The sequence below is a fragment of the Aythya marila genome (assembly GCF_965140915.1).
Source record: "Aythya marila genome assembly, chromosome: 16".
In the NCBI taxonomy this organism is placed as follows: domain Eukaryota; kingdom Metazoa; phylum Chordata; class Aves; order Anseriformes; family Anatidae; genus Aythya; species Aythya marila.
The window spans coordinates 15,907,654-15,935,025 of NC_139057.1; the positions used below are offsets into that span (position 1 = coordinate 15,907,654).

Consider the following 27,372-nt stretch of genomic DNA (forward strand, 5'->3'; position numbering starts at 1 on the left):
AGCTAATGGAAGACAAGTCCTTGATGTTTTACTGAGTTTTCAATTCATGTTTAGCCATGATATCCTTTTCTGGCTGTAACGTCCCAAAGACAAATCTTCCTTTGTTAAAACCTAGGATTTGTAACCTCAGGTCTTCCAGCTCCAAATCAGAAGAGGTCAAAAGGAGGAAAATAAATCTGAGAACAGAAAACAGCTGGTTTACAAGAGCAGCCTCCTACGGCTGCATTTAACAGGTGCATCTGATGCCTGATGCACCAGACAACAATTTAGCTAACAGAATGAAACGATGCTACAGCAAAGTCAGGAACCTGGGAGCTTTCCCACTATATTGCACCAGTAAATAATTCCTGTAGTCTGGGGACTCTAGTTCCTAATCTATGGCGTAAAACCCCATATTTAATTAAGAAGTGTGAATTTCTAAACGAACCTGTGCAGAACGCCGAGGAATGAACAACCTTAACAGGTAGGTTTGGTGTGTAATCACACACTGGAGACACCAAAGGCACTCAGTGAGTTTTATACACAACAGTGATTTTGCCCAGCCTAAGGGGGTTCAGCACTGTGGAGGAGGGCTAAGGAGCTTCGGGTGGGTGCACAGGAGTTGCCCCTGGGCTGGGTGCACACAAATTGCAGCAGGATGAGGGCATCACTCCGCAGGCTCACTGCACACTGCGGGGTGCTCCTGCCTGCCTGTGCCTCTGCAGCACGCACGCTCGCTCCTGCTTTCCACGGCATGCTGCGGTACTGAGCCGCTCCTCTCGCCTAGAGATCTGCTTTCCCTGCACCATTCACACTGAGGAATCTATTGGGTTTAAATTCCTGACAACAGCAATATCCTGGCCCAGCCCTTTGGTCTGGTGCTGGTGAAAGCAGCTCCTGCGTGGCACACAGCACACATTCTCTGACCCTTTGCACTCTGCTGGTGCTCAGGGAGATGGGACAGCAGCAGGGTGTCACAGGGAGAAAGACCCCAGAGGTAACAGTCCTCTACACAGCATTTACAAAGGAAAAAAAAAAAATGGAAACCAGTAAAAACAATGGGGATGTGCCCCAGCACAGAGCAGGCAGAGCTCTCCCAGCAGCAGAGTGCGACCCAGGGCACATGCAGAGTTGCTGCAGCTCCCAGGCTGGCAGCAGGGAGCAGCTGATGTCCTTTCTATCCCCTGTAATAACTTGGACTTCATGATAACATGAGTGTTCTCAGTTCACCAATCAAGTGGTTAACGAGGCTGTTAACATGGACATTTAGTGCTGGTCTTATTTGGACTAGCTTCAGCTTCCAAGAGCTAGATCTCAGCCCCTCCTTACTGCTCAATACAGTGCCGTCTCCTCCCAGAAACCTCTTTGGGTGTGTACTTACAGCCTGTGAAAGACCACAAAGCCCCTAAAACATTTCCCATCAGCACAGCATTGTCAGGAGAGAACCCATTTCATGCTGGGAGAGTCAGGAGATCTGGTTCACAGCCACAGAAGGAAGTCACAGACCTCAACACCAGGGGCAGCAGCAGCTGGCAGCCCTGGTAAGAGACATCTCTGCCCTGCAGGAACAGCCTGGAAAGCATGAGCACGACCTTCCTGCACGGCTGTGCCACCCGTGCCGGCATGGGGAGCCTGGTTGGGGCCACACAACAACCAGGATGCTCGCTTCATCCCTAGCCTTTGCTGCAAAAATGGGGCATCTCCTCCAGGAGCTGCAGGAATTAAGTGATTTCCAGCCTTGCTAGTGGATTCTTTATTCCAGTCCAACCCATCTGAGGATTTTCACCGAGCTCAACCAGTACTTGGAGCCCACACACAGAACTGTGAATGGTGCAGGACCCAACCCACTATCAGTGGGTCTTTGCCTCAAACGCTGCACATAGCAGGGCTTATAAAACCATAAAGCCAGCACATTTCTGACCTTCGGGGCTCCATCAGGTTGCATGCAGAAGGAAGCCAAGCCCATTTGTTGCTGTGTTACAGATGAAAGGACAGCAAGGGTATGGGGAAGAACCACATCTATATTTAAGGATTCCTCCAGTTGCTATGGTGACAGGGATTCCAGCCACCACCAGGATGCTCCGCTCGCCTCCTGCCGTCTCCTCGGCAGAGCCCAACTCTCCAGAAATCACTGGCCTCTTGCCTGGCACTTGGGCTGAAGGGGAGACAAAAAACACAACTCATCCTTTCACAGAAAGCTTTTTCCTCCAGAGGTGGAAAGCAATGGAGAAGAACAGCCTGAGTAGGCATGCCTACAGCTGCAGGCACTGAAAGCCAAGCCGAGCAGCAGGAAGGCTCAGACCCCCTCAGTTTGTGGGCTGCTTGGAGCCCCCATGGGCTGGGAGTCACCAGCAACACCAACCACACCTGGCATGTCCCCAGAGAAGATGACCATGTAGCTCCCAATGTGTTCACTAGCTTGCATGCAGACCAGCAGCAGTGTGCTCCTTGTGCTGCTCACCCAGGCTCACTTTCCTTTGTCTGACTGGTCAAAGCCTGCATTTCATCCATGCCTCTGTCTGTGTACTTACAAGGTCCTCATCTCCATGGTGCCCAAATCTCAAGGGTTGCCAGGACATTGTATTTGCCTTTATTTATTTATTTATTTATTTTGCAGCTATCTTGCTGGAATTTATAAACAGCAGAGTTGTATGTAAGACACATGAAGTAAACCTTCCTTCTCCTGTTGCTAAAGGCTCAGCTGTTATCCTGCATCCAATTTTGGGCACTGGTCATCAAGAAAGATGGGGCTCAGCTGGCAAGAGCCCAGAGGGCAGCAACAGGAGTGACCAGAGATGTAGAGACAGCCTCTAAGGAGAGATGGAGAGAAGGGGTTCCTTTCACTCAAGGAAATGGAAAAGAGTAGGAATGAGGATGACAGTTTTCAGTTCCAAAAAGGCTCCTGTAGAGGACTAAGGGCTTGCTTTCCTTATCTGCTGGGAATCAGACAAAAATAGCAGGACAGGAGAATTAGGATGGCTGTTAGGAGATATTCCTCTTCAGGGAGCCTCTGCTGCCCTCTGGGGCTGCTGCTTCACGCCCCAATGGTGCAGTGCACGCTGCAGTCCGAGCAGTCCCATTCATAGCCCTTGCTCAGCCACAGTGCTCAGCCCGGGACAGCACGGGTGAGAGCAAAGGTCCAAACCACCCCATGGTGAGCCCAGTGCTGCCCGATCATCTAGGAACCATCTCCTCCCCTTTTGTACTGGTGGCTATTCTAAGGGTGACCGCTAGAGAGCTGTGTCCTGTGATGTGTGTCAAGGAAAACAGAGCTGCTATTTTTAATCCTAAGGACTTCAGGTGAAAACTGCAGATTCCAAATGACTCCCAGCATTAGCTGGGTGCTTTTTGTTGTGAAGAAACATTGACAAGGGTCCCCACATTGCTGCAAGCAGGTTAGGAAAAAGCCTGACTTTGTAGTTCAGAAAGTGATTTGAATTGCAAATATACCAAAAAAAAAAAAAAATTGTTAGCTAAAACAGAAAATTAAATAGATTAAAAAAAAATAATAATAATTAAAATTATCACGGGGGGGGGAATTAAATAAATAAAAAATAAAATTAAAAAAAAAAAAAAAACACAGTGACTTTGTCTGAAATAGCCTTTTTATGTTATTGGCTCACAACCTTTACTGGTTTGGGTAACTTCCTATTCCAATTCCAAATGAGAAGGAAAAGAAACAAGTCAAAGCCCCAAAGTCTGCATCTACCCAACTCTATCCAAAACCTTACTCCTGACTGTGCCCTATCTTGGGGGCTGTGATTTCTTCCAGGAGGTGGCTCAGCACAGAGTAACCCTTGACCCTGCCATAGCACAACTACAAACTTGAACAGTCTCCTACACTGTCCAAAAGGTTTCATTTCTGGTAATTCCGATTATAGTAAATAAAGGCTCAGAGGACTGTTACCAGGAACTGAAGGGCACTAAGAGCTGCCCCAGCCCAGAACAGCCAAACCACCTGGCTTCTCCTGGCTACATCCCTGTCTCTGCCTTGCAGCTTCTCCTGCCTATTTCGAGCTGCTCTTCCTGACTCACCTTGAGCTGCTGCCACAGCTGCAGGACACTTTTGGAGAAAGAGGAGAAGCCAAAAACCTGCAGGGATTACCCTAAAAATAAACACCCAAAAGGAATCAGAGCTAATAAGACAAGTTGGAACCAGCAGAACCCCCACACAGTGCAAATGCCAAAACACAAATCAGCATCAACACTGCTGGCATGACAAATGCCACCGGTCTGGTGCACAAGCAGCAGGGTGGCTGTGGAGTTCATTAATTGCAATTTTGAGGCAGGCTGTTTGGATATTTGGGACCATCTATACTAAGATCCCTGAGCACAAGCAGTACTTGATTTTTAGGAGCTTGGATCAGTAACACCGTGCCCTGTGACCTTTAGGAACTGCTGATTGTGGTTGCAGTGCCAAGCACTGCTGCAGTCCACAGATCAGCCTCTTCAGAGCAAAAAAAACAATTATTGCAGTGTAAAAGCATGAACATGGGTTGTGGCATGAAATCCAACAGCAGCAGCAGCATCTGATCAGCCAGCTCTGGGTATTTCTGTTCTTGTTAATAAAGAAATGAAATTGCGATGATTAAGTGGAAGCAGAATAGCATTGTTATCAATACAGTGTGCTTGTGCAGCACATTAAACCCAAGTAATTTAAATAGCAGAGCATATCATATAAATAATTCATCCTCTTTTGGTAAGCACAATGCCACCTTAGCTGCCTAAATTTTCAAGGAGGGGGATGCTTTTTTAGTTAAAATATAGGCATATATAGATGTATGTGGGCCTTTAATTATTCATGCTTCAAGCAAACATTCTTGGTCATGCATTAGAAAGAAAAGGTATCTCTTCTTTCTGTAGATTACACTCAAACCACTGGAGATGTGAAAGAACTGAGCAAGTTTGTCCTGGGATGAGAGTCAGTCCCCACACAGCACAATGTCACCTGGGAAGAAACATTTGCTGAGGTCAGCCCAAGAAAAGAACAAAGTGATAGAGAGTCAACTCGATCCCGAATCAATCTCCTCCAGTGACTGTGCTGAAGCAGATTCTCCCCAGCAGGGAGGTTACTACAGGGTTATTACAAAGGTGGATAACAAATGCAGACAATTCAGAAGAGTTACATGCTCTCTTCCTCCTGACCCTACAGGCTACAGCCCTCTCCCTCCTCCCCTGATCTCCAAATCAGTGGGAGAAGCCTTCATCACATCACGGTGGATTTTTGGTAGGCCCTTCATGCATAACATAAGGTTATCACCAGGCTTGTATATACTCCATGAAGAAGTAAAAAACTTCAGCTTTGCAGCTGAAGAAATCAAAGCAGAAAGAGCAAGAGCAACACCCAGGCTGCAGCGTGTACAGGTCTGGGGGCGCTGGGTGCTCTCCTCTCCCTGATGCCTGCTGCACCCAGCCAGGAGCTGGCCCTGGGAAGACTCCGGGCAGGGCTTGGACATCTCCTCCCTGGCAGCTGCTGCCAGCACGGGGCCAGGCCCTGGCCATGAGTGGGGAACCCCGGCATCCCGCATGATGGGGCTGCACTGGTCATGAGCGAGAGGCAGAAGCACTGCCTGTGCAGATGCCTCAGCAGCCTCTCACAGGTTGGTGAGCAAACTCTGCCAGGATGCCAGACTGCAAGGAGATGGCTGCTCTGAGGTGGAGGCCTCTGCTTTGGAAGCCAGCGGGGGTCCCTCCTGCCACACCACTGAGCAATCCTTCTCTGTTACCACAAAACCAGAAAACATTGGTACATTTAAGCACTGTATGTCAGGGGAGAAAAAAGGTTAAGCAGCCTTCAGCTCACAAGGTCACGCCATTTGCTGACGGGTGCTGTGGACCATGAAGGTGTTCTTGCCTGGGCTTTGCAGTTTTCACAGCCAGCCTAAGATGCACATATCAGCAAGCATATCAGTAAGCTGTGGGAAGTTGTTGATCTTAAGTAGAGCACTGCCCTGAGAGCTCTGCAGTTTTAGATTCATCTGAAGTGAAGTATCCAGAACCTCACTTTGCAACAAATATTTCCTAAAGAAGAAGGAAAAGTCAATCAATCAAACAAAGAAACAAAGCCAAACAAATGACAAACCAGACTGAGTGTCAGAAGGGCTCTACCACCACTCAGTGCTGCATGTTGTTTGAAGTCTGCCTTTATGCTTCTCCCCAAACAATTTGAAGCTGGCACAGACAGCTGCCGAGGGACCTTCCCAGCCTGCCAGAGCAGGACTGTTGGAATCCACTGAGCAAAGAACAAAATCCCAGTTTTTGACCTGACTTTAGCCATGGGAAACAAACATTTCAACAGATTGCTTGAAGTGTTGGGGAAAAAACAATCTTTTGTCATCATAAATTTTCTCTGGTTTATATTAACTAAAAACTTCTCTCAGACAATATCTAGTTTGAAAAAAATTGGCACTGAGGATTCATTCAAAGGAGATTTATACCCACAGACTGCTCTAGTGTGAGTTTCTGCAAACATTAACCTAAGTTTAACAAATAAGAACATGAAAAACCCAAAGAACTGATGCACATCTAACTTGCATAAGATGGATACGTGAAGGCAGCAGGAATCTGCCAACATAAACCACCGTCAGGCTTTGCAATGCTGCTGTAGGCTTGCAAAAAACATGAACTGCAATGTCTCAGGAGAAGACAGTACTTGAAAGGCTTCCAGCATCAAGTTAAAAATTCACAGCATCCTAATCTGTACCTGGTCTGACAAAGTGCTCCCAGGAGGCGGGCAGGAGCCCTGGCCACCAGCTCTTATGGGGTCCAGGAACACCGCAGGGACATGTAAATTAGGTCTTTGTGATACCTGGGTTTTCCAAGGGACACTTTCTTCCTTGTGAACTTCCCCCAAGGGAAGAGGCTCTTCAGATACACTCAAGGGACTTGCAGAAACACTCACTTCTTTTTCTAAACACCCAGCTGCCCCCAGGTTGTCCCAAGCTGGCCGCCAACCTCTTCCTGCACAGCCGGGCTGTCGCACAGAGCCCACACAGCTGCCGAGACACAGCTCCCCGCTTCCTCCCTCCCTTCCCCAGTTTGTCCAAACAGTGTCAGAGCACCCCAAGCCTCCAGCTAGAGAACCTGTCCCTAACCACAAGCCTGACCCTCCCCTGTCCCATCTCCATGCCGTCCCCTCGGGTCCTGTTGCTGTCCCCAGAGAGCAGAGCTCAGTGCCTGCCCCTCCGCTCCCCTTGTGAGGGAGCTGCAGGCCACCATGAGACCTCCCCTTGGCCTGCTCTGCTTGGGGCTGAACAAACCCAGGGCCCTCAGTCGCTCCTCATGCATCTTCCCCTCCAGACCCTTCCCCATCTTCATAACCCTCCTTGGGGCACCCCCCACTAGCTTTATGTCCTTTTTACACCATGGCACCCAACACTGCACACCATGCTTGAGGTGAGGCTGCACCAGGCTGACAGCCTGGGGAGCCCCACTAGTGATTGGCTGCCAGCCTGATGCAGCCCCGTTTACCACAACCCTCTGAGCCTGACCATCAGCCAATTTTATTAGGTTTTTAAACACAGGTGTATGTTTTTATGCTCTCACTAGCACTCCCAGCTCAGATCTCAGAGGCTTTGCAGTTCTTCCTTGTCTTCCGATAGCAGACCCTGAAGCAGCAAGGGGTATTTCTTGCCTGCTTGCCTGTTCCCAGCACATCTATGGCACAGTGGTACTAGAGAAACACAGTGGGGTCCTGTGGTCTCAAAAGACCTGCCATAAAAACTTCAGGTCTTGTCAAAAGAAACCAAACATGCAAAAACAACTACCTCTCCAGTGGTTACAGGCTACAGAGAAACACAGTGACACCAGCCTTCCCCTAAGCTGACAGCATCAGAGCTAGGCAAGTTTATCTGGTGTTTCTATAGAGCAATATTTTTCATGAAAAATAGACTGCAGCTAGGGCCAAAACAAGCAGGGGAGGAGGAGGAAAGGGGGACCTGAAAGGTTTCCAAGCTTTGAAAAATGTTTTTTTTCCTTAAAAGCAAAACTTCGACTTTGTTTAAAAGAAGAAAAATGTTATGTTGATAAATATTAATAGAGAAAAGGATTAAACAGAAGGGTAAAATAGCATGAACACGAAACATCACATCAGAGTCCGTGAACACATGTTTCTCTTCAACTCAGAACTTTCCCTGGTTTAAGTCATGGGACAAGGAAATCCACAACAGGCTCAGTTTTGCTCAGTGGAGGGACAGCAAGAGGGAGATCCCTACCGGGCATTTCCATCACAGGCACCCTGCATGTGAAAGCAATTAAGCAGCCGAGAAGCAGTTACTACGATTTCTTCTCAGTAGCAGGCGGCAGCTGCAAGCCTGGGAATAACTCCCCAGAGGTCTCAGGGGAACACCAAGGGGATGCCTGGGAGCATCTTCAAGCACCTGCAAGGCCAGGCTCTCATGCTAAGGAAGAAAACCCAACAGCTATTTGCCCACCAGGCGCTCAGCATCCCTTGGCACCTTGAGACACAAGTAGCTTTCACTGGCATTTTTTAACATCTCCGAAAAATTGCGAATTTCTCCCTCCCTTTTCTGGAACTGGATATAGCTTTTCCCAGACCAGTGTCCCCTGAGCAATTTGGCATTTTTATTTTTATTTTTATTTTTATTTCTATTTTTATTTCTATTTTTATTTTTATGTTCTCCACATCACAGCTTCCAGCCTGGGACAGCCGTTGCCTGCCACCAGGGGGGGCTTTCGCACCGCTCTCCGCCGGAGATGCCCGGGGTTCCCGGGCCCTGGGGACCAGGAGAGGGGCTGCAGCCTCCGGGCACAAGCAGGAGCCCACCCTGGGGTGAGCAGGGCCCCTCCAAGAAGAAAACTCGGGGCGGCAGATATAGACATCCCAGGAACAGCTGCAGCTGCAGAGCAAAGCAATTGTTTCTGTAAGAAATAAGCAAAGCAGAGAGAGCAGCTTGGCAGGAACTCAGGCAAAAAAGCTGGTTTGCATTTAGGGAGCCACCAGCCCCCCCGGGAGCTACAGGGTCCCCCCCGGCTGGTGAAAGGCACAGTTACTGACCCCTTCAGCTGCTGTGAGCCCTGTCTCTGGTTAATTTGACCCTCCTCTAAATGAGCTCTAATCACAATGGAAATAAGCCCTGTGTAAACCAGCCTGTGCCACCCCTCAGTCCTGCTGTTAGCTGTAGGGGGCTGTGGCACCTCCAGGCAGCTCAATCGCCCATTAAAAGTTTCCAGCTACAGAAGAAGCTCTAAATTATGAATGAATTTCCTTTGTCAAATGAAGATCTCAGCTCAGGCGAAGGGATTAGGTCTCAGCCATGGGCTGAAGATGCTGTGACTGATAACAAAGACCCCAGCACACACAAGCCCATGAGAGATCCCAGGCCATCACCCCACTAACGAGATTAGCTGCTATAATACAATCAAGGGGAGATGAGACATGGGGCAGGCAGGAGCCTCGGCGCCTGGGGGTGACCCTGGGCAGCAGGAGGTGGGTTCCATTATCCCCCACCATCCCTGGTCCCTAGGCTGTCCTTTGTCCCACGGGTGAACGCAAGCTGCAGCTGAGCTGTTGCTTTTGCTCGGGTGCACCGGGGAGGCATTGCCTGTCCCTGACACCTCGGGGGCAGGACCAGCCCCACCTCGCTGGCAAGCGGCCCCACACTTGACACTTCTTGCACAGTGACTCACGGCTTTATGGCCACGGAGAGCAGCTCCGCGCCTGCCTGCCTGCCTGGGAACAGCCGCACTGCCGAGAACGCAGGCGGGCTGACGTGGGCGGTTGTGCAAGAGATTCCTGAGCGTGTGACGCCGCCTTCGTGGCTGCCGGGAAATGCCTTCCTCAAGACTGCCTGCTGTCCCCACAGCTCGAGACGGTGCATTAGGAGCTGGTTTCTCACTATACTTCAAGGCTCTCCTTAGCTCTCACTGGCTGTTCAGTCCTGCCTGCTTGGCCCAGCCACCACCCTGCAAAACAACCCCCCTGCCTCACCCAGCACAACGCTGTCCCTTGTCCCCACACCGGTGGCACCGCGGTGTCCGCAGGGTAAAGGAACGGCCCGAGCCTGCCACGGCTGGGAGGTGTTTGCTTTTCCTTCACCCAGATAATATGCATGAGTTATTGGTTTTGCCCTTTTTGTGTTTTTCTTATCCAAAAGCAATTAGGCCGGTATGCAAAGCCTTTGTGGTGCTGTAGAGCCCGAGAGCAATGACGTGGACCAGCCACCATGGCCCTGCTTATTGCTTTTTAAACAGTATAGCCCAAAACCCCAGATAAATGTTATCAAGCCCAGCCTGACTCCTTTAAGCCATGAAGCTGCTGCCGAGAAGGGCAGAGTCCAGGGCCGGAGACTTTCCTCACCCCTCCACCAGTGCCACAAAAGCCCTAGCAACCTGCCCTCACTCCACCACTCCTGTGTGCTTCTCCTCCCACCTCTTGACTACCAAGAGCAGCCCTTAAATAACAGTCAATATCACCATGTGGCTCACCCGAGGGAAGAACAAACACCTGGGGACACCTTGTCCTTCCCCTGGGAGCACACCCGGGCAGTGCAGGTGACAAACCACAGGGCTGGGGACCCCATGGCCGGGGCACTGCCTCTGCAGGTTGGGGATGGAGAAACCCTGCAGCAGGGGCAAAATCAGCCAAGCCTGTCCTGCCGGGGCTGATGCTGTCTGCACTAATTAACCCCATTAAGATACAGCTGGAAGTAGCTCATACCCTTCTACCTGGCAAGAGAGGCCACCTCATTGTCCTTGCCCTGTCTTCAGTTACATGGACACAGTCGCCAGCTGGCTCTGCTGCCTCTGGCAGGAAAAGATGACACTGCACAGGTCTTTGGGGGAAAAATCATCCTTAAGGTTTCCGTGGTATTTATCAGATGTTCCAAAAGAGCCTCATTTTTTGTGTAGGTGCTCTGAAGGGCAGTGACTAGATGCAGAACACGACTAGCCCAGCACTGCTCTTTGGGGACAAGCTCCAGCCCATGCTGGGTCTCTGCAAGGGCTTCACCCAGCTCCAAACCTGCCTAGGCTGGAGAAACACAGCAGAGGAGGGTAGAAACCAGCACCAATTCCTACCCGGCCATCCCGGCGGCTCTCCTGGAGGACATCCTTATGGGGCCAGGATTCTAGGCTGCTCGGGGCTGGCAGGGACACAGCCCAGAAGCGCTCCCAGCATGCGTCCGTGACTCAGGATGTGGGACGGGGCTGTCCCAGGCAGGTTGGCTGTGCCAGAAGCAGAGAGGGGACGTGGGAGGAAAAACTCTGCTTTAGTTGTGTGGGTTTTTCTAGCTCTCTGCAGCAAAGCAGGAGGACTGTGCAGTGCAGAAGGCTGAGCCACTCAGTGGGAGCAGGGGCAGCTCTCCTACATGGCGTGGGCAGCTCCAGGAAAGCTGGGGCTCTGCGGGTGTAGCTGTGCCAGAGCTGTTGTGAGCCAGTCCCTCGCTGTGCTTGGCTCCTCAGACCATACAAAATGAGGTTTTGCTTCCAGCTCTGCTTTCTGCAGTCAGACAGAATCCCATGCCAAGGGCTGGCTGTGCCCCCTGGGGACACCCAAGTGCTGCAGTGCCCCATGAGCACCCCACAAGAGATCCCGGTGACACACAGCCAGGTCTGTAGCGATGCTGCTGGAGCCACAGCACTGCCAGGCACCCGAGCTCCTTCCAAGAGGGCAGCCAGGACTGCCCCCAGGCTTTCCCTATGGATTTGGGTTTTCCTATATAAGGCCAACCCCAGATGCCAAGGCGTTTTCTCCAGTGGCTTTCCTGGCTGGTGCTCTCTGGCTGGTAGCCCAGCAGGCGCTGGCGTGGGCCAACAATTCTGGGGGTTAGCAAGGCAGAAACTCCCCTCTTGGTGTACTCAAGCAGGGTCTGTGCACACTCCCAGATCCCCCCAGTCCCAGGTGGGCAGGAAGCAGCCTGCCACCCTGCAGGCTCCAGCCCAGCGCCATGTGTGGGAGGCAGCTTCCCAGAAGATGGAGAGCTAAATAAAGGCAAGGCCTGGGACAAACCGAGGCTGCCAGCTATTTATTCTAGCGTGCCTGTGCACTGTGGAGCAGGAGGCAGATATTTTAAAGCTGCTGTAAGGAAGCTTGCCTGGCCTGATCAAAAATCTAATTACAAACGTTCTCTGCCAGTTTTCTCCACAGCCAAGTAACTTCCAAAACTCACCTCCCCCTAGGCTGCCGGCCTCTCTGCCAGCACCACACTGGATCAGATGCTTGGAAGACATGCCTGTAGCACGCACAAAGCAGTACACCCATGGGGTTCCTGCTCCCCCTCCCTTCCAGGCAGCAGCTCCAGCCCAACACCCATACTGGGGACTCCATGGAGCAGCTCCTGGCCAGCTGTCAGCACGCAGACCTCGCTCCTGGCTGCTGTAGCCCCTGCTCAGGGACCCCCATCCTCCCTCCCTGCTCACCCTTGGGGCTTGTGGATTTCCCCTCCCATACAGAGGTCACTTGAACAGCCCCATCTGCACCCAGAGCACCCCCCAGCTCCAAGAGAAAAAGCAACCGCTGCACTCTTTGTTCTTGAATATGTATTTTTTACTGAAAAAATCATTCATAAATTAACAAATACAAAAATGTACAAACACATGGGTAAATAAATGTAATGACACAAAGGATTGCTTTGCTGAGAAGTGTGTGTGTGTTTTAAAACACTAGTCTTCAGTGCAAAAATGTCCCCCTGGCACCTCTTAAAAACATAACAGTAAGCTCAAAAGCCATGGTGATGGAAAGATACATTGTAGTTTAAAGCCACTTCTGATGGCGAGTGAATAGAAGTGTGTGGCTGTTGCTCAGACAGTACCTCCCTTAGAGAAGCAGAGCTTTACAAATAATGAACCAAAAATAAATACTTTTGCAAATAAAACCCACATGGCTCATTAAAAAAAAAAAGAAGTCAGCATTGAATATGACCTGCCCTCCAGCAGGGCTGAGAGACGGTGTTGATGTGGAAGGGGTGAACAAGTGGCCTTGTTGAGTTTCAGCTGCCAGAATATGTACAAGTTCTCCTTAATACGAGAATTTTTACACCATAACAGCACATGCGCTTGACAGTATGTTTTTAACAGTTACATTTACTATACAGTATTTGACATAGCTGATAAGATTAACAGTGCACATTTTAAGATATTCCTCATTTTAAAAAGGGAAAAAATTCAACGTGATTAGAACAAAGGAACTATGAACAGGGATGCTGCTTGGGGGGAAAATGGACCCTTTTATGCCAACCACAGAGTGCATTTTTGAGCAGAGGTAACATCTTTCTTTGTTCAACACAAGGTGCAATGGGTGTCAGGTACACGTCAAAGGCTGAGGATTCAAACAAAGGTAGTTTAACACCTACTCACACACACATGCATGATTCCTGTGGTAGTGAACGTTTGACTAGTTGAAATACATTCCTTGTTTGCAGCACCATTAAACAAAGACAGATTTCTAGCAAGGGCTCGAGATTAAAGAAAAGAGGGGCAGGGCAACACGGGTTTAGCATCTGAAAAGGGTCCATGTGAATCGGAGATCAAGATTCAGTAGCGAAAGTCTTTATTGCTATATGCGCTATAAAAAGCAAATCCTCACCTCTGCCTGCAAATAACCATGGTGAATTCCCTCGGGAAGCGATTTTAAAGCACATGTAAATTCAAAGACTTTAAACCTAAGTTACAAACTTATCAGCGCTTTTCAAGGGCAGACTCGCTGTCCTCTCATGCCAGCTGATAAGATCTACACGAGAACTCTGTTGTCTAAACTGACATTTTCTGGATACAGGTTAGGAATGCCCTGGGCAGTCACACCCACAACAGATGTGTATATGGGGATCATATGTCCACAGAACCAAGAAAACAATATAAACCATGAACACTTACGGAAACCGAAGGCAAACAATGCAATAAAAAGAAAGTTAAGTACTTCTGAGGTTAAGCACTCACAAGTGTTGTATAAATACAAATTAAAACACAACCCCCAACATATTTACTTTGAAGTCAGAGAGGTCCAGTAAAAATGACTGTGTACACACTGTGTAACCCACAGGCTGGCTTTCAGTGAGGAAGAGATTGGAAAGCACAGCCTGGCCTCCCCCTGCCTGCTGCGGAGGAGAGGATGGGAAGATGGGAAGAAGGGAAGGGACGACTCAAATTTGGGTGACTGGTTGGGGTGTCAGACCAAGCTCTCAAGTTCCTGGTACTCACGTTTGCATGAATGTAATTCATGTGTCCTTCATTTTTCCCATAGTGCAACCCTTGGGACAGCCTGCCCACTACCTGCACTCCTGCCAGCACTTTCAGGTGGCTAACAGGGACAAGCAAGCACACCCCTCAGCTCTAACCTCCATCACTGCAGTGTACTACTGGATTTACACAATAATCCCCAAATCCTCCTCCACAGAACCACCCCAAACCGTACTGCCCCCCTCAAGGAGTGAGGGCACAGCCCTGCTCACAGGGGGCAGGCTGCGGGGGGACTGCAGGGGCAGGATGAGCAGTTTGCCTGTGTGGCCCCCCGGGAGCTCTGGGGCAACCTGCTGAGCTGCACTTACCATCGGAGTGGGAGACAGGGCAACAGGCGATGGATTTTATCCCATATGGCTTTCAGACTGATTTGCACAGTATGTTGCAAACATGACAGAAATGGGAGTTTCTCCATAAATATTCCCACTTCTTCACCCTTCCTGGAAGAAGCCACCTACATGATTCCTGTAAGGAGTGATGACATGGCTGTAGTTCTCATCCGCTACATTTTGAAGTTTAGGGCCCTGTCCAACAAATATTTATGCATATGCATAGCTTAAATCATGCAAGCGGTCTCACTGGTTGAAAAGGGAACAACTTGCACAAGTACAGTGATGCACACGCAAGTGTTTACAGAATTCAGGACTAAGATGAGTGACCTTATGTAAACCTCTAGCTTGGATTCAAACCATAGAAGAAAATAAAAAGGGGCAATTTACACAGCATATTTACACTTACACTTCTTTAAGAAGCGATTCTCTTGTATATACTTCAAGCAGGTCATTTAAAAAACCGCACAAATGTAGAACAACGGTATCAGAAGTCGTCTGATCTCCCACTGGGGCAGTTGCCGACTGAATTGCTTCCGACGTTCACCGCCGGGAAGCCAGAATCCCTCAGCTGAGCTGGTTCCTGGAGGAGAAAGCACGTCCGAGGCAAGTCTGGTGCTGGAGATTGCTGGAGGAATGTGGAGACGAGAGCAGCAGTTCAAACTGTCGTCCTGAAACCCAGAAAGCAAGTGGCGGGGAAAGAAAAAGACTGCTGAGCTCGCTGCACGAGTACTGGGTCGGATTGGAACAGCTAGGACAATTTGTGCGTGCACTTTCAGCCTTATTCTCCAAAATACTGCAATCCTTCATTAGACAAAGTATTTTGTCCTCGATAACCCTTGGAAAAGAAAGTCTGGCGTGGTGCTTTCTTGGTGAAGGGCAGAGCAAAGTTATTTTTTCCTCTTAATATTCGGTCACCAGAGCCAGCTCCGGTGTCAGGTTAACAGTGATGTTCTTATACAAGGCGTCATACGTGACGTTAGGAAAGTAGTTCAAGTTATTGAGGCCATCCAGGGCTTGCCTTTCTTTCGACTTCCTCAGCAAGGCGTACCTGTTCGGGGAGAACCAGAGGCCCATGGAGGCACTGTTATATCACATGGAGCCTTGCAGAGCCCATACTCTTAAAACAGCCACCCCCATCAGCAAAACAGAATTTCTGAGTCTTCAGTAAAGAGGACTGTCACCTTTTGTACGTTCCTGGCAGGTGAGTAGCCCCAGTGTCACAAAATGACACAAAATTCTACCACCTGACACAGATTTAGATGCTACCTGCACTCCCTGGGCACCAAGCAGGTGCTGAGCTCTCAGACAAGCAGCGGCTCTTGCCCAAAGCCTTCCCGGGCTCAGGGAGGGCTCCTGCCTGGCACCTGCCAGCCAAAACATGCCGTAGAAAAGCAGCTGATAGGTGATGTGGTCCTCTCCATTTTTAGGAAACAGGACGCCACACAAGAGCAGAACTAATGGTTTTAGTGCAAGTGATGGAGGAGGAAGAAGTAAACCTAGAAGAACTGTGTTTTGGGGAAGAAAACTGCAGCTAGTGCACAAGAGCAGCCTCAAGCAAATTTAAGGGCAGCGTGATGAAATTTAAGGCCGAAGGTGGGAGGGGGGCGGCAGGGGGACGAGGAGAAAAAAACAGAAGCATCATGGCAGGACTGGACACTGACTCCCTGTCCTGCAGTACCCAGCACCAGCACCTGGCAGCACCCAGCACCATTGCACAGGGCGAGGAGAAGCCGAGGCTGGGACCTGAGTGCAGGAAAAGCAGCAGGGAATGGACGTGCCAGGAGGAAAAGGAAGGCTGCGGGTCAGACCGAAGGCAGAAGAGCCCACGCTGACTTCAAAGGGGTTGCAACATCAGAACACTGGCAGGAAACAGCATGTTGACAACTACTTTCCCTGGGAAAACTGTCAGGTTCCATGCTTGGGTGGGAAAAGCCGCAGCAGAGAGGAGAGCCAAAATTAGGGCTCTTGTAGGAGGTAAAATGGAGCGAAACCGCATGGCTGTCAGCCTGGCTCCTGGGCAGGGGCTGCCCCTGACCCCACAGCTTGTGCCCAGATCAAACCAGGGCTCCCTGCTGGAGCCAGGGGGAGGTCAAGGAAGCTCCAGGAACAAGTGCTCCATCCCACTGCACTCAGTCCTTACACGCTTCAAGGACTTGACTAAATATGGCTTTTTAAAGCCAAAATTGACTTCCTTGATTCCTCTTTTTAAGAGTGAAATGAGAGAAGCATCTCTCGCTTGCTGCATTCTGTCTGACACAGAAATGAAAACTAGGGCTAATGATTATATATATCCTCAAATGGAAACCCCCCAGAATGAATCCTCTGTAGATGACTGACAATCAGCATGCAAGTTCATTTCTCCTCTGAATCTGCAGTGAGTTCAAATAGTACTTTGCAGAACAAAGCCCCCTTGCTGTCCCCTCCTTCTGCCAGCAGCAGCCAGCAGCCCCTTTCCAGAACAGAGCTTGCACCGTGCAGCAGCTCGTGCCCTGCAAGTCTTAATTCCTGCCGTTGATTGCAAAAAGGTATTTCTCTGGTTTCCTGTTGCATAGTTTGCAGAAGACTCAAATTCCACCCATGTCCCCCAGCAGCAGCAGCAGCCCTTCCTTGAGCCATTGTCTCTCAGGAACAACTCTGGCTCACGGATGTCAAGAGTTGGACTTGATGATCCTTAAGGGTCCCTTCCAACTCAGGATATTCTATGATTCTATGTCTGAGAGCCCCATCTTTTGGGTGGCACCCCAGGAGTTGCAACCACACTGTGAGGACCTCTCGCCTTAGGCATTGAACATCCTGGAGCCCCAGCAGTGCCCTGCCTCCCTCTTCTCCCCACAGTTTGTTTCCTCTGCAACTTGTGGCTGTTACTGCCTTCTAGCAGTTGCAGGGAACCTTGTATGTGCCACAGACTGTGAAGGCCTCTGGGACCTTTAAAAATAAAAAAATAAAAATAAAAAAAAACATCACTTGCCTTCCTAGGAACTGCACTTCTCCCCGATGATGGTGGGGAATTGATTTGTATTTCCCTGTGTCTCCTTCCGGCCGAGTCACCGAATAGCCTGCGTACTGCACTCTGCATTGGGAAGGGGAGAAAAATCAGAAGTAAAATAAACAGCTGCCCTTGTCGTGCTGCCAGCGCACACAGTTAGGTCGTTTGTGGCCCCTAACATAACTTTGCCTTTCTTCTGAGCAGATAAGCTATGCAAACTCCCCACCTCAGCCTAAGCTGCACCATGCTCAGCACCTCTGGTACCTGAGGTTCAGCTGAGGATCCGTTTGACACCATCACCCACCCTCCCAGACCATGACACCTCCAGCCAGGCTGGCTCTGCCCAGCCCAGGTGACCATGGCACAGCAAGGGACAAAACATCGGTGTGGGGCTGAAGCTGCTGCCAGCACTCAGGACCATGGCACTGTGCTCAGAAATTCCTTGAGTTCCTGGGATTTCTGTGCTCCCTGGAGCTGGCAGCAGCGCCACGCCACAGGGAGCCCTGCCCGTCGCAGGGACGCGCGCTGAGCCCGTACCTGTTCCAGAGGTCGTCATCTTCACCACCCCAGCCCCAGAAAGCATTAGGAAAACCATTGATCTTCTGGAACTGCTCCACAGTCAGGCCACTCACCCCGCCAAAGAACTCGTTGTAGGGGAGCCTGAGGGGGAGAAAAGGGTCAGTGTGGGGACTGCAGCACCAACTGTGGCTTTCCTGCTTGCAGTGTGGGACACTGATCTGTGAGGATGCTCTCCTCCAATCCTCTTTGTGTTTTACTTTGGGCTTCTGCCTTTCAGAAGAAAATCTAACACTTGCTTCTTATTTATTACTGTAGTGAAGAGGAAGAGCAGTGCTTACAGATACATGTACTTGTCCAGCTTGGCTGCAAAGTGTCTCGGCATCTGGCCGCACCCGTAATAGTTGCGGTCGTTTTCTGGTATGTGGTCCACATCGTGGAAGATGAGACAGTCCCAGTCCAGGTCCTTCATTGCTTCCCGAAAGCCAACGTTGAAGAGCATGGCACGGTTAAAGGGTTGGTTACCAGCCTAGGAGAGAGAGCACCTTCAAGGGAAGCACCGCACAAGTTCACGCTGTGTGTGCACTCTCGGCCCTATTCAGGGAACTGCAGAGCAGTCAGCTCCAGATCCACTGCTCAAAGGGAAATGATGTGTTGGAACAGACAGGCCAGTGAGATTAACCCAAACCTGAATACCAAGACTGCAGTAGCAAAAATAAAGCTGCAAAAAGTATCATTAGCCAGATACTTGAAAAAAAAGCAAAACAATTTTGATCAATCTCTACTGGCTGCTGCCCAGAAGAGCAAGGGTGCCTAAATACGGAGGCATGTTTAGAGGGCGGATGAAACCAGATAGCTTAAGTGACAGGTTAGCACACACATCAAATTACAGTCTTGTGTCCTACACACTGATGGAAGTCTTCCAGGCACTGCGCAGACAAGAAGCACACACATCCACCCCATCAGGCCCAGGGGATGCTCCCTGAAGCTACTACAAATACACACAGCTGTAACGCAGCATTATTTCAACTGCAAATACCTGCTTCAAAGCTGCAGTTTGGTTTGTTAAAAATCTCTTTCAACATGTGTTGTTTGTTTGTTGTTTTAAATAAAAGTCTACTGGATTTTTTTTTAGATTAAAAAAGTCATTTTGGGGCATGCCTCCCAGCTGTGCTGCTTTTCAGCAGGATGGGACAATTTAAACATTGCAACATTAACCCCAGGCCTTCAAAAGTTGCAGGGATGCAACTGTCAGGCAAACCCCTCGGGACACAATGCACTGCTGTCCTGGCAGGCTGCGATGCCAGCCCCCAGCACCACCCACCCGGCACAACACCGCAACCACTTACTTGTTCCACGACATAAAATGCGAACTGTAAACGTTGACGCTGCAGCATTGGAATAAGGTGCCTGAAAAGGACTGGAAGATGTTCATAACGATTGCGGAATGGGATCAGGATCGCCACCTGGGGATGAAAGGGGACAGCTCTGCACCACAAAAGCAGCTCCTGCAGCATACAGACCCTGACCCGGGGAGGAGGCTGCTGGCACGGTGTCAGTGCTGCTCTCCCTGTCTAAATGGTATAAATCTGGGCACGGGTCCCCAGTGGTGCCACCTCACCTCCTGAGCAAATCCCTCTCCAAACAGGGTTGGGGGTGAGCTGAATGTCCCCTTAGCAGCCCTTGTAGAAGCCCAGAGCTGACTCGCGTGTCACTAACAGCCCTCAGCTTCAGCATTTCTCCCGGTGCTGCAATCCCACATCGTGGGGATCCTCCCAGCATTGCCCTGCAGCACACCAGAGAGGTTATCCCAGTGTTCCCAGTAACATTCCCCCAGGCACTCCAAGCCTCCTGCTCACCTTCCAGCGAGGCAGGCAGTCGCTCGGCTTCCAGTGGCCTCCCAGCTTGATGGAAGGGTCTTTTGAGAAGAACTGGTGGATGTCCTCCATCGTGATCTCGCTCATATTTACATCGATGGGGCCCTCTGGGGAGGCAGCAGGAGCAGCAGGTCAGGAGCCATGCTCCTGGGGTGGCTTGCTGCCTGCTCACCCAGCCCTCTGCTCCCAGCACCAAATGCAGGTGGCTTCTTCTGTCCCCAGACACCAAAAGAGACAACTAGGGAATGCTGCCGGTGTGCCTTGTTGCTCCTCGGCCCCACTCAGCCATCATGGCTGTGGCTGGACACAGCTCTCCATCAGAGACCCACCACCACTGGTCCCTCCAGGGTCCAGCACCCCCTTCCCCACAGAGGTTTCAGGCAGAAACACCTTCCCACTGAGCCATCTTCCCCTTTTCAGATGGATTTATCCCAGAAAGCCCCATTTCCCGTGGAAGCAATGCCTAGGCAGCAGCATTTCTCCCAGCTGCAGCAGGGGTCCTGCCTGCGCCCCACACCCTCCTGTCCCCCATGGCTCATGCCCAGCTCGGGGCAAGGGAGCAATCCCACTGCCACTGCCCCTGGAAGAGGGCTTGTCCGGCCTCTCCATGGGCTGGGCAGCACACAATTCCCCTTTTGTTTATGTTTGCCATAGGCAAACTTGAGGAGGGAGACGGGCCTCCAACGTAGCAGGAATTAATTCAGGCAATTGGGTAAACAACGGCTTCCCAGGAGGGGACAGCTCAGAACAGCGCTTCCATTCATCAACAGCCTCAGTGCTCCACAGGAGAGGTGGGACACGGGTGAAATGGGGTGCTGCCACGTGCTGTGCCACTGCCACCCAGGCCAGGCAGGATGTGGCGAGGGGCACACAGAGCCATCAGGAAGGCAGGGGCAGCTGTGCACCCACTGGTACTCACTCATAGAAGGGAGCCTCTCGGGACAGGTGTGGTTGGGGAAGTAGGTGAAGTCTTCGGGAAGAAAAGTTGTGGCTTGCAGAAAGGTTTCGTTGTGATTCAGGTCAAGAGGATAATCTGGGGAGGGGGAAAAAAAATAAAAGGAAGAGTCTACAGCTGAGCTGCATGCAGCCACTGTGAGCAAACTCTAAAAGCCGCCCACACCTGGGAGCATCCCCAGCACCTCAGGGGTGCCTCCACCCATCACAAGTCCCGGACTTGTATCTGTGACCCAGCTGGAGGCTCATCCCCACCCTCAGGTGGGCAGCTGCAGGACAGCAGGGGCAGCCCAGATACCTTGCATGTGGCCACACCAGAGAAACCTTCAGCCTTCTGATCAGAGCATCACCCTCAGGTATCACAGACAGATCAAAGCAAAGGAGCACGTGGCAGGAGAGGCCACTCAACACCTCGTCCCTGAAATCTGCAGACCAAGGGGACCACAGAGTCACAATCAGCCTGCCTTGGCTTGCACAGAGGAGCCTCTGTGCCCCAGCAGGTTGCAGCATCTTTCTCCAGCACCCTGGTTCCTCTGCTTCCTTCCACCTTCTGGGTAAAATCCCCTGGCGTGCTGCACCTCCAGCCACTTTAAGGAAGTCTTTGTGCAGCTAAGAACTTCTGCTTTCTGCAGTCACCCACAGCCACCACAGCTCCGGCCAACTGCAACCTACATTTTAGGTAGCAGAAAGTTTCCTTTCTGTAGCAATGCCCCAGCTGCTATGGGAAGATGCTGCCTCTCCGCTTTCTCAGAGCATCAAGCGCTCAGTGGAGGGTTTGTCTCTTGGTCACAGGGCACCACCAGCACCCACCTCAAACCACCTCATCCCACAGAGGTGCTGGAAAGCAATCATTTAGCACTGTGGCCACCCAGCCACCTATCAGGTCCTCATCCACCAGGACAGAAAGGGCTCATCCCTTCCAGCCCCCTCCCCATGCGAGAGCATCGCTGCCAAAGCCAACTGCACTGCCTTGTGATCGGCACAGCTCTCAGCACGCTAAAGCCTAGTGCTCCTGGTGTCCCACCAGCACAGTACAAACCAGTCCTTTGGAGGCAACAGCTCCGTGGGTCTTTCTGCCCCAGGTGTCCAAGCAGCTCAGCAGGGCCTTGGACACGAGGGCTGCAGGTGACAGAGCAGCAAAGAGCAGATTTACAGGAGCAGAGCCCACCATCATGCCGTGAGCACCACTTGTCTGCTCCCATGGGCACCCAGAGCATCCCAGGCAGGCTTTTGAAGGACTTGCAGACAGAACCCAGGGGCTTGTCAGCTTTGATAGTATCTATTTTGGAGGCTTGATACTGCTCTAAATTTTAATAGCCAGATTCCCATTAAGCTGCAATCACCAGAACACACTCTCAATGCTGGGTTTGTCTGACAACCCAGAGCAAAGTGAAGCTGGTCTATTTTGCATGACGTGCTGCCATTTCGGGCTGCTGAAGTGCAGACCGGAGGCCTCCTAGCTCGCTGAATAGGAAACCCATTTTTGCATCTATTATCAAATGCTTAAAAAGTAACTTCCTCATTTGAATAACAGATGAAAAATACAGCAGAGACAAAGCACGAACATAGAAGGTGAGGCAGAAGCACACCGTGCTCGCAGCACACCACCCCATGCGGTGTCACCTTGCCATTCAGGACTGGATGTCACTTTGCTAAGCAATCTGCCTAGAAATTAAAGCCACGGGTGCTGGAGGACACACAAACGAGCCTGCTTTGTCACAAAAGAGCTGCCGCCTTCTGGGGCCCAGGTGAGAGACAGGTGAGGCTATAGCTCGGAGAGCATCAGCAGCCTCCTGCCTGCCAGGTGCTGGGGCAGGGACAGCCTGTGAGGAGCCATGGGGTCTTCTCATGCCATCGGGCACGTGGTGGTCCTCCTGGCTGCCGTCCCATGCTGCCTGCACACGTGGCTTTGCTCTCCCAGCTTCCACACAGCCAGCAGTGGCGTGGGGAGGATGCACGTCACCAGGCTGGATCCACAGCATGCCCATGGAGATCCCAGTGAGGGCCCTACAGACACTGAGGAGGAAGCTGCTGATCCCAGCTTTAATGCCATCCTGGTGGCCGCAGTGCCATGCCCGAGGAAGGTCATGCAAGGCTGGCATGTGGTCTGCACTGCTGCAGGCTGCCGGAGCAGGGAGGTTATCCTGCTGGGTCTGTGCAGAGCTGAGGGCTGTGCAGGGCTGGTTATTCCCACAGCAGCATTTCGCTGCCCACTGCACGCTGGAGGAGTTCACGGCAGGTTTCGGAGGGCTTAGATCCCCGCAGGCTGCCAGCTGGGAGGCTTGCATCACCACCAGGCGCAGCCGCGAAGCATCCAGCCCTCCTTCTCTCGAGTTGGTAGCGTGAGCTCCTTCCTCACCGTGCATCTGCTTCAGCTGATGTCTCCAGCCTTAAAATAGCCCAGGCTGGCAGCCCGGCTGACCTCAGTGCGCAGGTCACTGGTGCGATCCAAACCCCCTGTGCAGAGCACAGTGGCTGCAGCACACACTCAGCGCACAGGAACCGACACTCCTGGGGGCCGGCAGGGCAGTGGCATCATCATGCATTAAAATTATGAAGCAATCTTGCCCTTTTTAACTCTCTCAGCCCTGGTGATGAACCCAGCCCAGTGCTGGAGCTGGCACCAATGTGCCCGCAGATGACACTGGAACGCCAGAGTCATGCTCAGCATCCCACCTGCTCACCCAGTGGGGTGCCCCACACCAAGCTGTAGACAGACACCCACATTTATGTTTTTACTGTGCTACATTTACACAAACACTTGTAAACCTTTTATCAGCTTGATGGTACGGATGGTAAAACAGCCTTGAAGTCCAAGACTGCCTCTCAGATTCCTGCAACCCGCCCAGAGCTCAGAATATGATTTGTGGCAGATGTCCAGCCAAGTCATTTCAGTTCAGCCCTGAATGGGAAGAATGAAGCTGGTACGCACAGGCTCCTCCACATGCACGATGCCATGTCTCTGGGAGCATGCGTGAGCCTGAGAAGCTTTTTTTTTTTTTTTTTTTTAAATATGAAACCTGATCCTTGTACTGAATTTAAAAGTGTTTATCCTCAGATTGGTAGAAGCTAACAAGCTGACTTTCCTGGTAAGCAAAGAGTTTTCCAGCTCAACGTCCAGTTATTTTAGACCTATCAGGATTTCTACCCCTTATTTAAGTGAGGGGTATCTGAATTAAAAAACATGTTCATGTAGAAGAAACCAATGAATCAAAATCCCCACCCTGAATTTACCACCATAAATTATTTCCAATATAAATTATTTATGACCCGAGAGCAGCTCAGGTCAACTTGATTTCCACCAGAAATGAAGATTTCAATAATTGTCATTTTGATTAAGGAAATACCTGAGTCATTCACACTGCTGTTCCTCTTGGCATAGGCACTGCGGACCACCTGCTCGTAAACCTGAGCTCCTATTGTTCTCATGTTCTCACGAATCATGATGCCTTGGGCTTGCATCATGAAGAGGTAGGTGTTCACTGCAAGGAGGGAAAAAAAAAAAAAAAAAAAAAGAAGAAAAGATTTCCGTGAGCAGCAGCTTCTGGAGGAAAGAGGAAAAATTAGTCTTTTGGAAGCATTCCCAGCACCCTGCTGTGCTGCAGCTCCCTGCTGCCAGGAGCTTCCCTGGGTCACCCGACGGGAGCTGGGAAGGCGTGTGGTCGGAGCATGGGGGGAAGGCACCTTCGCAACCCTGGTTGATGAGCAAGGGGAGCTCAGAGCTGTTCCTGACAGCACAGACTGTCACTTGGTTTGAGAGGTTAAACACCTTGTGCTGTGTAAGTACAGACATTTAGTTAGGAAGTAGCATTAGAACAGGAAACTGAGCAGCACGACCGGACACAAACTCATCCCTAGACCACAGCAGAAGGGCTGGGCAGGTACTTGGGCACAGGGCACATTACCCACGGCACCGAAACGCATGCTCGTGCTGTCCCTAAGCAAAACCCTCCTCATCATCACCCTCCTGCACCCTGGGCAGTGCATGCACCAGGTCCCCTGCCAGCCCCTCTACAGAACACCTTGATCTGAAACCAGGGAGGAGAAAAAACAGAGGGCTGACCACACTAACACCAGGAACTGATAGTGCCAGGAAGCCTGAGCCCCGCTGCAGCCCCGATTAGATAGGGACCCATATCAGGGCACAAGGCTGCTCCGCCAGCGCTGCCCACTTGGTACACACAGCCATAGCCACTCCTCTGCTTTCCCCTTCTGACCACAGCACCCACAGCAGCCTCCGGAGCAGCTGCTGCCTGCTATTTCCTAATTATAATTCTATTATTTTTTCTCCATGCAGGTAAGTAAATATTTGGAAGGGCATCTAAGCTCCGGAGCCAGCAGCCGTGCTGCGTGCACCCCGCTCACTGCCTGCAGCACCATGGGGTGGCTGCAGCAGGGGCTTAGCAGCTAAACTGCTGCAAAAGCAACGTTGAATGCTCATTTCCAGTCCCTCCCCTGCCAGGGATGGATGTCGCAAGAGCAATGTGAATGCCAAGGCACCCAAAAGGAGAAATTGGCTCCAGATTTTGTCAGGACACCTTCCCCAGGCCCAGCCTCTGCCCAGACTGGGTTATACCAGCACAGCAGCGAGCAAGAGCTGCCTTGGCCAAAGATGCACCTAAATCCTGCAAGGCACAGAGCTCCTAAGGACACGTTTGCAGCACCTTGCCTTAAGAGTCACCATCCACACAAAGACACAGCAAAGTCTCAGGAGGCTCTACCAGGAGGCAGCACGGACCAGCACGAGGCAGAAGCTGCGTGCCCAGAGCACAGCGGAGCAAGGAGAGGTAGGGCATGGCCCCACCTCACCCATCATAAAGCAACCAGGATTAATGTCTGCCCACTGCCCTTTCCAACCGCCCAAAAAGCAGATCATGGGACAGGGCACAGCTCTTTGCACAGAGCAGCCAGAGGGGAGCCAGAACTGCTGGAGATGTTTACCAGGACCGGGCTGCGATAAGGGCGAGCAGGGGCCCCAGCAGGCTCCCTCTTCTAGCTCGCCCGGGCTTTGAGTCAGCAGCGAGGCACGACTTGCTGATACTGAACAAGTAATTTAGCTTTCTACCTCATTATGCCTTCTACTCGCTGGGTAAAGCAGAATCAGATTTGGTGAAGCATGAAAGAATGAAAGAGACACAAATCAGCATCCAATCCCTGCTTAATTTCAGGAACAGGGAGGTCTGTCCAGCACTCAATGCGACGTTTGTTTGCCTGCTCTCTAAGAGGGCAGATGAAGCACAGCCTCGCAAGAGGCGCATGACATGACTTGCTCATTTCCACTTTGATGAAATTGCAGTGGGAATCCTTAACAGACTGTCACAGCCATTACCATCCCCAGGGGAGCTCGAGCAAAAACAAGAGCAGCTTTGTTTTAGGCAGCACTGCCTTTTCCCACATTAACCCCTTTACTCGAAGGGTCACAGAGGTACCTGGCTGCGGCGGTGCCATGCCACCAGTGCCCCAAGCACAGAGCCCTGTGTCCGTGCTGCCACAGCCAAAGCTGTGTTCCCCTGCCGTGACTCAGCACCATCACACATCCCTACTATCCCAGGAAATTAGATTTAAAATGCATTATTTAAAACATTTCACTCCCTATACCTGCTCAGTGCAGCTGCCAGGGCTGTGCCTGAGCCTACATGGGCTGTGCCAGACCCCAGCTCACTCTTTAGTTTCCTGGGTTTCTGATGAGCAGAGGGGCCAGCCTGTAATTGCATTAAGCACAACCCAGCTGCCCCCAGAGGTCAGGGCCACGGCGGTGGCGTGGCAGTGACACGGGGCCCCGGGTTGGAGCAGCACCGTGCACGTGCGGCTCACCCTGGCTGAGCTGGGGTTCAGCCAGAAAGCAATTCTCTGTGTTGCGAGATAGGGCTCATCTAATCACGTAGGATGGTCTAGAAAATTACATTAGCCTTCTGCCTTTCTTCTGTCTGACCACACGGCATTTGAGAGCACATCTGTGGAGTGATAACAGCCCGGCCACAGCAGCCAAGCGGCAGCACAAGGACAGGAGAGGGATTTTAGCCTTTGTCAGCAGGGGGAGATGCCTCTTTTCAGAGGAATTTCCAGCAGACACTCATTATCCACATGGAAAATGAGCAAAATTTAAAAATCTGTCCGCCCAAATGACCACAGTCAGATTATTCCCTCTGGTTTAAGGGACAAGTTGGCCCTGCTGGGATTTAAGCACATGGGAGCCGTGCTATGGTTCTGTAAGCACAGTGCCAAGCCTCCGGCTGCCCAGCAGCAATAGTGGGGCTCCCCGCAGCACCCTGAGCTGTGCACCCTTAGATGCACACCCCAGCACCCGCACGAGCAAGGCGGGGGGAGAACCAGCACTCATCAAAGCCCGGGCACGGGCAGCAGCTTGAGGTGGGGAGGTGAAGTCCAATTACATAAATGAGCACTGAAAGCTTCCTGTAATCATTTCTCAGCTAGTATTTTCAGAGCACTTCTAATTAAGAAACAGCTGACTCTCTCACGGAAGATTAATTTCACAGACATGATATGTACGAGAAGAGGCAGCAGAGTGATTTCC

General features: G+C 51.1%; 1 protein-coding gene across 3 annotated transcripts in view; it reads right to left on the minus strand.

Annotated features, from left to right (window-relative positions):
* Nucleotides 1-12,340: 12,340 nt before the first annotated feature.
* B4GALT5 (beta-1,4-galactosyltransferase 5) overlaps nt 12,341-27,372 on the minus strand; it is a 32,524-nt gene continuing 17,492 nt past the window's right edge. Inside the window, exons 2-10 of one of the 3 annotated variants that reach the window (XR_014318587.1) lie at nt 24,185-24,319; nt 20,803-20,916; nt 19,866-19,990; nt 19,356-19,472; nt 18,348-18,535; nt 18,028-18,150; nt 17,473-17,574; nt 14,911-15,552; nt 12,341-14,637 (exon numbers count right to left, since the gene is read on the minus strand). Coding sequence is in view for 2 of the 3 variants with exons in the window: in XM_082773049.1 (XP_082629175.1) it covers nt 15,405-15,552; nt 17,473-17,574; nt 18,028-18,150; nt 18,348-18,535; nt 19,356-19,472; nt 19,866-19,990; nt 20,803-20,916; nt 24,185-24,319 (1,052 nt within the window). In the remaining variant the exon portion in view is untranslated. Of the gene's footprint in view, nt 15,553-17,472; nt 17,575-18,027; nt 18,151-18,347; nt 18,536-19,355; nt 19,473-19,865; nt 19,991-20,802; nt 20,917-24,184; nt 24,320-27,372 lie in introns of all 3 variants that reach the window. The other 2 variants (XM_082773049.1, XM_082773050.1) reach the window with 2 other exon arrangements.